An 11,505-nucleotide genomic window follows, 5' to 3' on the forward strand; every position below is an offset into this window, starting at 1 on the left:
AGCGATTAAACACAATAAACACACACCATTACAGAATTAGCGTGCATTATCTAAACTGCGTGTGTTTACTCAATTTTCTGCCATAACACTCGTAATCTTAACACTGGAGCCATAAATGACTATAGGACCTGACAAATGTACTCACTAATGCACTTTTATCTTTATTTGTTTTATTGATTCCGTGTGTTTGCAGATGGTCACATCACGCTACAAACTCTTGCTGCTGCATTTCAAGGCTCAGTCATCATCTCCCATTAGTTTGGTAGCACAATGCCCACCTGCACAAAACACAGTTTAGTATTTAAAAGGTCAAACGTTTTCGGTGCAAGAAACAAGAAAATGAGCTATTGTTATTGTTAGCTATTATTACAGTATGCCATACCTTGTCCGGACTCATTCTCGGACACATCCAGTTGTACAGGTAGTAGTTCAGGTCCTTGCCGCTAACGTTGAACTTGAGCTTCTCCAGGAAACTCCTGTTATCCATCACGTCGAGAACAACAAAGATATCCAAGCCTTTCTGTCAGTAAAAAAAAAGGAACATTTTTTTTTTGTTTGGATGTTTGTTTTTTTGTAGATTATTCACTCACTGGTAGTAATGAGTACCTAATGTTGTACTTTTTTATGTACCGACCGAAGTCTGTCGCTACTAACGGGTACCGATTTAAGTAAAATCAAACAGTGGCATATTTCGATACCTTTGTTGTATGTAATTTCTGATTTGCAGACTCGCACCGGCGCAAGCACTCAGCGGGAAAACAAGCAGTCAAGCACTAAGACTGCTTCTAGGTAATGTTACAATTTTCCATGCTAACAAACCAAGAAGAAGTCACTTAAAAGTAGAGTAATGCTCCACTTTTCCAAATGTTCTAACTCGATGCTAATTTACATTGGCTTTATCATTGACATTTTGGTTTGATGTTAATAGATTATCCTTGAATACTAGTAGAACGAAAATTATGATTTTTTTTTTATTTTTTTTGCAGTAGTAGGAAAAGTGTGGATGGCTCATTATATGTCAAATGAGTTGAGATTCAAAGAACACAAGAGACAACGTTTTTGGGTGTTATGTTTGATGAACATTTGTCATGGAAATCCCATATACATGATACAAAGGTTAAAGTATCTAAAACTATTGTTATTTTACACAAAGTGAAGGAATTGCTAAATCAAAAAGCAATGCATATTTTGTATAACTCACTGATTGTTCCATATCTAACATAGTAGTGCCTGTAAAACATATTTCAATCCAATCTTCCTTCTCCAGAAAAGAGCCGTAAGAATCATTACTGGAAATGCATACAGGGAACCCACAAACCCAATATTCAAACAGTTGAACTTATTAAAATTTCAAGAACTGGCAGAGTATAATATCCTAAACTGAGATCTTTAATACATCTCCATTTAGAACAGTGACAATGGAAATAAGTATTTCAATCAGAGGTGTTAGTTTATGAAACAAACTTGACAATGGAATAAAACAATTTCAATCTCTTTCTGTATTAAAAAATTAAAAAATCATGACGATGAAAAGATATGAGTATAATTATTTCTTCATTATTGGTTTAATTGTTGTAAAATGAAAATATGGCTTTGTAGTCGCCAACATTGAAAGTCAATAGTTGTATTTGTGAAAATAGGGGGCAGATATTTTAAGTTTTAACTTCTTTCCACTCCTTTTTATTCATAATTTACTTAATGTTATGTTGATTGATTGATTTAAATTGTATTCCTTTGTTTGATTTTTTTTATAATCAATGAAATAAATAAATGACCTGAAGTGAACTAAACTGAACATGCTAACGATTAGCAGTGGCAAACACAAATTTGGTAATTAAAACTACCGTATTTTCTGCACTATAAGGCACACCTAAAAACCACAAATTTTCTCAAAAGCTGACAGTGCGCCTTTTAACCCGGTGCGCTTTATATATGGATAAATATTAAGATTCATTTTCATAAAGTTTCGGTCTCGCAACTTCGGTAAACAGCCGCCATCTTTTTTCCCCGTAGAAGAAGCGCGCGGTGCATGCTGGGATATGTGACGTTTCATTTCCATTTGTGTGTTTATGTAAAGACCCCAAAATGGCTCCTATTAAGTGTGTTGTCTGTCTAATTATAAATAATGCAGACGAGGCGTGTTAACTGAGTTCGCAACGTTTACTCACAGCGTGCTCATAACCACATTCTAACTGCCAGCATACAACAACTCTTCTCAGGGCTACCGCGCATGCTCGTCACTATCGTTGCATGCTGGGTAGTGTAGTTGTTATATTTGCTAGCTCATAACATCACATTAAGAGACACGCTTACGCGCTTAATTCAATACTCGCCGTCATTCCGGGTGGATTGACAAAAGACCTCCAGCCGCTAGATATTGGTGTCAACAGGGCATTCGAAGCTAGACTGCTAACTGCGTGGGAACAGTGGATGACAGAACGTGACGTTCACCAAGACAGGGAGACAGCGCCAGACGACATTTTGGATCCCACATTCGCCCAACTTTTGAATTCGGACAACGAAGGAGAATAATTCGAGGGATTTATGAATGAAGAATAACTTCAGAAAGTGAGCGTTATGTTTATTTTGTGTGTTGTGACATTAACGTTCGAGCAACATTATGTTGCTATTGCTCTGCACTATTTTGAATTTTACTATGTTTGTGATTGCACATTTGCGTACATTTTGGGAGTGAACAGAGTTGTTAGAACGCTGGTTTTTAATATATTATTAAAGTTTGACTGACCTATCTGACTGTTTTTTTGACATTCCTTTAGCGCAGTTAGATGCGGCTTACAACACCGGGCGGCTTATAGGTGGACAAAGTTTTGAAATATGCCGTTCATTGAAGGCGCGGCTTTTAACCCAGGGCGCCTTATGATGCGGAAAATACAAGTAAAATGCAGGTCAAAAATTAAACAGATTGTGGCTAATAAATGAAAGGTTTGCATGTACCAAAATTTGTTCACACAAGATAGCACATGCAAAGCTGATCCACTAAACATGTGTTAAGTGGATTGCGTTTGTTAAGTTAGCAGAATAAGGCGTGCAAGCCACTTTGCGTCGCTCTCTTCATTAATACGCATAATTGATGCTAACCCTCAAAACGCCCACAACACTGGCATGACCAAATGCAAATATAACAAACAGAACACGCAATGTGATTTATCAACACTCATCGTTTCGCAAGCACCACTTTGCCTTTTATTCAGCATGTTTGAAAAGGACGTGCAAACAGTTCCACATACTGTGTGAGAGTGAAGGGAAGTGAATTACATCTATATAACGCTTTTTTTTAAAGATTCAAAGTGCTTTTGTGTAAAGTGTCTTGCCCAACGACACTTTGGCAGCGACAAGGATAGCGGAATAAATAATATAGATAACAATACACATACAATTATATATATATATATATATATATATATATATATATATATATATATATATATATATTATGTATATAAATGCAGTGTAGATAATAATGATACAATAAATTATAATATATCACTTCATTTTTAAAATATACCTACGATTATTTATTTGTATTATTTATTACATTTAACATTTAATAGTTTAATTGTTGTGGTTACAGTGTGGCAACATACTGACAGGTGCTCCTACTAGCATTTTCTGTTACGCTTGGGTCGCATGTTTAGGCGCGGATCGCTCTCCCAAGATGTAGCAGGAACTCCGGAGGCAAGGTGCAGGTAAGACGATGATTTATTCTCATAAATCATGCAAAAATACAAGAAAACATGCCGCAAGCACGGGGAGCTAAGGCAAAACTTAGCACAGGAATCAAAAGGTAAACAGTAGAGATGTCGGATAATGGCTTTTTTGCCGATATCCGATATTCCGATATTGTCCAACTCTTAATTACCGATTCCGATATCAACCGATACCGATATATACAGTCGTGTAATTAACACATTATTATGCCTAATTTTGTTGTGATGCCTCGCTGGATGCATTAAACAATGTAACAAGGTTTTCCAGAATAAATCAATTCAAATTATGGAAAGAAATGCCAACATGGCACTGCCATATTTATTATTGAAGTCACAAAGTGCTTTTTTTTTTTTAACATGCCTCAAAATAGCAGCTTGGAATTTGGGACATGCTCTCCCTGAAAGAGCATGAGGAGGTTGAGGTGGGCAGGGTTGGGGGGTGCGGGGTTAACGTGGGGGGCATTGGGGGTAGCGAGGGGTGTACATTGTCACGTCCCGGAAGACTTTGTGCTGCAAGGGGTTCTGGGTATTTGTTCTGTTGTGTTTATGTTGTTCTCCTGAAATGTGTTCGTCATTTTTGTTTGGTGTGGGTTCACAGTGTGGCGCATATTTGTAACAGTGTTAAAGTTGTTTGTACGGCCACCCTCAGTGTGCCTTCATTCACTTGTGTGTGTGAAAAGTGGTAGATATTATGAGATTGGGCCGGCACGCAAAGGTAGTGCCTTACAGGCACGCCTTCAATATTGCTGTCTGGGTGGAAATCGGGAGAAATTCGGGAGAATGGTTGCCACGGGAGATTTTCGGGAGGGGCACTGAAATTCGGGAGTCTCCCGGGAAAATCGGGAGGGTTGGCAAGTATGACTGGGAGATGCAACTGCTCTGTACAGCGGCGTTTTAAAAAGTCATACATTTTACTTTTTGAAACCGATAGCGATAATTTCCGATATTACATTTTAATGCATTTATCGGCCGATAATATCGGCAGTCCGATATTATCGGACATCTCTAGTTAACAGGCATAGGCACAAGAAGTAAGGTATACTCAAACGTAACGCATTGCATAAGCAAACAAGACCGCCAGACTGAGTGTGGCGAAAAGCAGGAAATAAGTAGCTCTCTGATTAGTGCCCAGGAGCAGGTGAGCGTCCCGAACGCTAATCAGAGGCAGGTGAAAACAATCTCCAGTCATGGCAACTAAAAGGTAAAAACCTTGGGGTGCTCAAAACAGAAGTAAGGGAGTCAAACCAAACAAAACATCATGACATTTTCATCAGATAATGCGGCTTGATTCTTTTACTCACAAATTTGGCCAAGACCAACGTGTCCTCTATGAGCTCAGCCAAGTGTGCACAGCCGTCTGATGCGACGTAGAACAGGTGAGCCGCACTGAGGCCCGTGTGGACCGGATGATTCAACACCTTGGAGGAGACTCGATAGAAGCTCACCACATCTGTCAGTGCACCATCATTACCCTGTGTGTGCAGAGTATACCGATAAAGCATGCAAGGACAGGCGAGAGTGTGTTCTTAGGAAATAAAGAAGTAGTAGTAGTCAGACCTCCACCACGTAGGTGTCAACCACACCCTCCCTCGGCAAGAGCCAGTGCTCCGCTTCCTGCAGGGACCAGCTGGGCCTGAGGTGGAACTTGCTGAGGTTTGCCTGCAGAAGAGCGTGCGTCCTCACAACATCGGCTTTGTTCATCGGTCGCAAACCTGGTGTCTTTGTCATCTTTGACACATATTTAAGTCAATGAAAAGTGTAAAAAAATGTACAAATAAAAAAATACATGGGTCTGCCTTTAGATGGCAGCATACACCAACCTCAGGGAGGCGGTTGACTTTGAGGGCTCTCTGCAGAGGCATGTCCCGCCTTAGGCCCGGATACTGCACCTCCATCAGTTTGCGCAGGTTCAGGGGTCGATGCCACAAGCTGAATGATTAATTTGTAGGACACAACTGCTATTAATACAATACAAGCAATCTCGTCATATAATGCAATACACCACTACCTGTTACTGTAGCTCTTGTGTCTTATGCAATAGCATTGCATTGCATTGCATAATGTTGCATAGCATAGTATGTCCGCTCTGAGATCGGTAGGTCGTGAGTTCAAACCCCGGCAGAGTCATACCAAAGACTATAATAAATGGGACCCATTATCTCCCTGCTTGGCACTCAGCATCAAGGGTTGGAATTGGGGGTTAAATCACCAAAAATTATTAGGGTTAGGGTTAGGGTTAGGGTTAGGGTTAGGGTTAGGGTTGGGGTTAGGGTTAGGGTTAGGGTTGGGGTTAGGGGTTAGGGTTAGGGTTAGGGTTAGGGTTAGGGTTAGGGTTAGGGGTTAGGGTTAGGGTTAGGGTTAGGGTTAGGGTTAGGGTTGGGGTTGGGGTTGGGGTTGGGGTTGGGGTTGGGGTTGGGGTTGGGGTTGGGGTTGGGGTTGGGGTTAGGGTTAGGGTTAGGGTTAGGGTTAGGGTTAGGGTTAGGTTTAGGTGGAGGGTTAGGATTAGGGTTAGGTTTAGGGTTAGGGTTAGGGTGAGGGTTAGGGTTAAGATTAGGGGAAGGGGAAGTGGCACTGTCCATCAATGGCCCGCCAGGATGGCGCCCCCACCTCACGTAAGGTCCCCGGGGGGACCCCGATCAGAGACAACAGGTACACAACAACAATCCCGCTAGAGACACTCGATGAATACAGTGTCCTGCACCTGACCCCCCAGATGACCTCTCTGGAGGGCTGGATGTTGTTGGATGCCAGCGAAGTAGTTTGGTGTGGTCGTGTTCTGTCTGTTGACGTTATAACACGGTTGTTACAGGATGGCGAGTTGCGCCGATTCTCCGGGTGTCATCCTCCGCACCCGGCACACCGGAAGCAGCACGAAGGGGGTCAGGCGGTCCACGGGTCTCCTACACCGCAGGTTTGCCACGCTGACAGTTGGCCCGGTTTGCGGGTCCGCTGCATCCTGTCCCCGAGCTGTCTTCCTTTTCCGGCTTTATGCTGTGGGTGGCTCTATTTTTTCAGGCACTTCCTCACGCTGCCTTTTCGGGCTTTTTGGCATCGGGGTGGCAGGAGTGACGGTCACAGGTTCGCCGTGCTGCCAGCTGGCGCGGGTTGCAGTATTATCGGCCGCAGACACGCCCCCGTCCCTCTGCGCTCCGGATGCGCAGCAGGCGTCAGGAGGACGCTCCTCCGGGGTCAAAGGTCATGCAGCTCCAGCAGGAGTACCCCATCTTTTTTACTGCTCCAGCAGGATGATTGACCTCTTTTTCACTGCGAGCTGAAGGCCTGCTGGGACGCTTCCAATTCCCTAGCAGGGTTGTTGACCTCATTGTTCATTAAAAAATTGTTGTCATAATCGTCGCTGGCATTCTTAATATTGTGGCAAAAATGGGGAGCAAAACCTCTGTGATATTAATGTTGCTTATTGGATTGCAACATTGCTGCTGGACAAGCCTGGTGACCTTAAGGGTCTTCCAAGGCCTGTAGGAGGCCTCCATTTTGGGGGTTGCCATGGCAACCCTCCTAAAAATCGCCTCGACGACTCACCCACGGGTCTTTCGCCTCCAGGCACGTTGATTTCACGGCCAAAAAACATTTATAAAGCAGCAAGAGGTGTTAAAAAGTAAAAATATTAATTTTAGTGAGCCCATTGTAGCATGCTACCGCTAACTAGCCGTGGGGCTAAGTAGGCCTAAAGCCTCCACAGGCCACGTGTAGTGCTCAAAAATGTAAAAATAAATAAATAAAAAGAGAATAATTACCATCAATGGAACAGGCAACGTTTCGACTTTATTTAGTCTTCATCAGGCCTATGGTTGGTACAAACATACGTGAGCAGCTCCATCGCGCCCCCGGCGATGCACCACCGGAGGGTGCTAGGCAGCTACTGAAGCACGGCAGTCTAAGCAGGGTGACGTCATCAGTCCAATGCAGGTCAAACACTTAAAGAGACAGTGATGTATTTCTTTCTTCACCCCGTGACCGACATAAAATCAAATTAAATATATACACAGCATGGGTTAGGGTTAGGGTTAGGGTTAGGGTTAGGGTTAGGGTTAGGGTTAGGGTTAGGGTTAGGGTTAGGGTTAGGGTTAGGGTTAGGGTTAGGAGTAGGGGGTGGGGGAAGGGGATAAAGGCACTGTCCGTGGACAACCTGTCCAGGCAACGTCCAAACCAACCGCAAGACCCCCCAAGGACCCTGAAAGAAAGCAATCCGAGTCTGCGTCAAATGCGGTGTCAAACACATGTTGGATTGGTATCCAGCGACGCGCGTTTCGGTCTTTCAGACCTCGTCAGGCTGGCTGAGCCATGCCTACTGGGACTCTTCTAGTTCCCTAGTAGGTGGGGCGCTTCTAATCCCCTGGCTGTCGGCTTCCCTGTTTCTCCACAGCAGGATGCTTGCTCATCGACTGCTGGAGAGGGAATGAGCCGTTCTGGCAGGAGGAGGCTTTATATGAGTGCTGCAGGGGGCGGGGCTTATATGCTCTCCACTGCAGTGGAGTCTATAGACCCTCAAAATCCATTCCTTCCTATGTGATTCATCAAATTGCCATATTATGTGCATCACATAGGGGACAAACACCCCCTTGAATATCGGGGTGTTTGATCAAAGCACAAAAATGTTTTCTTTGATGTACCTCAACTCCTGATATAATGTGTCTGAATCAAGTCTTTTTTAAGCAATTTGCTGACTTGTAGCCCCTCACCACACTCAACAAAGTGAAACGAACTACTCACCGACAAGGTCCCCAGTGGGCTCACGAAGGCAGGACGTCGCCCGACAGCAGATTGCAGGCTCTGGCAGGTTAGGTTTAGGAGTAGGGGGTGGGGGAAGGGGATAAAGGCACTGTCCGTGGACAACCTGTCCAGGCAACGTCCAAACCAACCGCAAGACCCCCCAAGGACCCTGAAAGAAAGCAATCCGAGTCTGCGTCAAATGCGGTGTCAAACACATGTTGGATTGGTATCCAGCGACGCGCGTTTCGGTCTTTCAGACCTCGTCAGGCTGGCTGAGCCATGCCTACTGGGACTCTTCTAGTTCCCTAGTAGGTGGGGCGCTTCTAATCCCCTGGCTGTCGGCTTCCCTGTTTCTCCACAGCGGGTTAGGGTTAGGGTTAGGGTTAGGGTTAGGGTTAGGGTTAGGGTTAGGGTTAGGGTTAGGGTTAGGGTTAGGGTTGGGGTTGGGGTTGGGGTTGGGGTTGGGGTTAGGGTTGGGGTTGGGGTTAGGGTTAGGGTTAGGGTTAGGGTTAGGTTTAGGTGGAGGGTTAGGTTTAGGGTTAGGGTTAGGGTTAGGGTTAGGGTTAGGGTTAGGGTTAGGGTTAGGGTTAGGGTTAGGTGTTGGGGGTTAAGGTTAGGGTTAGGGTTGGGGGTAGGGTTAGGGTTAGGCACTGTCCATCAACAATCCGCCCAGTGACCCCCCACCAGACGCACACCCCCCAGGGACCCCGAACGAACACCGCCGAACGTGGCGTCAGACACATTATTCAATCAAATTCCACATCATGCGACGCGCGTTTCGGTCTGCATGACCTCATCAGGCATGAAATTTTGAGAAATTGGCCTCATTACCTCTCTCTGAGCAAGATGTCCCCTCATCTGCTGGAGGAAAAATGAGCCAGAATTGCAAAACGAGGTTTTATAGAAGAGCCTGCAGGGGGCATGGCTTGTGCTCCCAATCAGTCGCTCCTCCCGAGTGCCTGCAGGTGGCGTCTGCACACAACTGCAATACTTAATCACTCCACAGACAAAAGAGAACTATCTGGTTACATAATCACTCCAGAAGGTAAGTATAATTCATCCAGACCAGCTGGGTGGAGCACTCTAATATCACAGCACTGCACACAAGTAAATATCAAGTAAATATCACCACACACAATTAAAGAAGTATTAAATCACTTCAAGAAAAAAATCCAGATAAGTTCTCCATGTCTGTGACCTCTGACCCCTATTTTTTCTTACTTGGGTCTGCCAATCGGCCAACACCACACTCAAACGATGCCAAACAGAGCCACCAGGGGGCCGTACGAAGGGCAGGGCGCCACCCAACGGACAGACCGGAGGCACGGGCTAGTTAGGTGTTGGGGGTTAAGGTTAGGGTTAGGGTTGGGGGTAGGGTTAGGGTTAGGCACTGTCCATCAACAATCCGCCCAGTGACCCCCCACCAGACGCACACCCCCCAGGGACCCCGAACGAACACCGCCGAACGTGGCGTCAGACACATTATTCAATCAAATTCCACATCATGCGACGCGCGTTTCGGTCTGCATGACCTCATCAGGCATGAAATTTTGAGAAATTGGCCTCATTACCTCTCTCTGAGCAAGATGTCCCCTCATCTGCTGGAGGAAAAATGAGCCAGAATTGCAAAACGAGGTTTTATAGAAGAGCCTGCAGGGGGCATGGCTTGTGCTCCCAATCAGTCGCTCCTCCCGAGTGCCTGGGTTAGGGTTAGGGTTAGGGTTAGGGTTAGGGTTAGGGTTAGGGTTAGGGTTAGGGTTAGGGTTAGGGTTAGGGTTAGGGTTAGGAGTAGGGGGTGGGGGAAGGGGATAAAGGCACTGTCCGTGGACAACCTGTCCAGGCAACGTCCAAACCAACCGCAAGACCCCCCAAGGACCCTGAAAGAAAGCAATCCGAGTCTGCGTCAAATGCGGTGTCAAACACATGTTGGATTGGTATCCAGCGACGCGCATTTCGGTCTTTCAGACCTCGTCAGGCTGGCTGAGCCATGCCTACTGGGACTCTTCTAGTTCCCTAGTAGGTGGGGCGCTTCTAATCCCCTGGCTGTCGGCTTCCCTGTTTCTCCACAGCAGGATGCTTGCTCATCGACTGCTGGAGAGGGAATGAGCCGTTCTGGCAGGAGGAGGCTTTATATGAGTGCTGCAGGGGGCGGGGCTTATATGCTCTCCACTGCAGTGGAGTCTATAGACCCTCAAAATCCACTCCTTCCTATGTGATGCATCAAATTGCCATATTATGTGCATCACATAGGGGACAAACACCCCCTTGAATATCGGGGTGTTTGATCAAAGCACAAAAATGTTTTCTTTGATGTACCTCAACTCCTGATATAATGTGTCTGAATCAAGTCTTTTTTAAGCAATTTGCTGACTTGTAGCCCCTCACCACACTCAACAAAGTGAAACGAACTACTCACCGACAAGGTCCCCAGTGGGCTCACGAAGGCAGGACGTCGCCCGACAGCAGATTGCAGGCTCTGGCAGGTTAGGTTTAGGAGTAGGGGGTGGGGGAAGGGGATAAAGGCACTGTCCGTGGACAACCTGTCCAGGCAACGTCCAAACCAACCGCAAGACCCCCCAAGGACCCTGAAAGAAAGCAATCCGAGTCTGCGTCAAATGCGGTGTCAAACACATGTTGGATTGGTATCCAGCGACGCGCGTTTCGGTCTTTCAGACCTCGTCAGGCTGGCTGAGCCATGCCTACTGGGACTCTTCTAGTTCCCTAGTAGGTGGGGCGCTTCTAATCCCCTGGCTGTCGGCTTCCCTGTTTCTCCACAGCAGGATGCTTGCTCATCGACTGCTGGAGAGGGAATGAGCCGTTCTGGCAGGAGGAGGCTTTATATGAGTGCTGCAGGGGGCGGGGCTTATATGCTCTCCACTGCAGTGGAGTCTATAGACCCTCAAAATCCACTCCTTCCTATGTGATGCATCAAATTGCCATATTATGTGCATCACATAGGGGACAAACACCCCCTTGAATATCGGGGTGTTTGATCAAAGCACAAAAATGTTTTCTTTGATGTACCTCAACTCCTGATATAATGTGT

The 11,505-nt window shown here is 45.7% G+C and overlaps 1 protein-coding gene and 1 long non-coding RNA gene across 2 annotated transcripts; one reads left to right on the forward strand and one right to left on the reverse strand.

Annotated features, from left to right (window-relative positions):
- Positions 1 to 140: 140 nt before the first annotated feature.
- LOC133611037 (glycylpeptide N-tetradecanoyltransferase 2-like) lies at positions 141 to 5,662 on the reverse strand (the record flags this gene model as incomplete). The annotated part of the gene is made up of 5 exons (XM_061967882.1): positions 141 to 278; positions 383 to 520; positions 5,030 to 5,200; positions 5,286 to 5,456; positions 5,549 to 5,662. Coding segments are annotated over 5 exons (618 nt in total), but the record flags the coding sequence as incomplete, so codon positions are not given.
- Positions 5,663 to 6,340: 678 nt separating this feature from the next.
- LOC140679124 (uncharacterized) lies at positions 6,341 to 7,077 on the forward strand. Its single transcript, XR_012050696.1, has 2 exons — positions 6,341 to 6,639; positions 6,744 to 7,077. It is a non-coding gene; the product is annotated as an uncharacterized lncRNA (long non-coding RNA).
- Positions 7,078 to 11,505: the final 4,428 nt, after the last annotated feature.

Source organism: Nerophis lumbriciformis, linkage group LG11 (assembly GCF_033978685.3).
Source record: "Nerophis lumbriciformis linkage group LG11, RoL_Nlum_v2.1, whole genome shotgun sequence".
NCBI lineage: Eukaryota > Metazoa > Chordata > Actinopteri > Syngnathiformes > Syngnathidae > Nerophis > Nerophis lumbriciformis.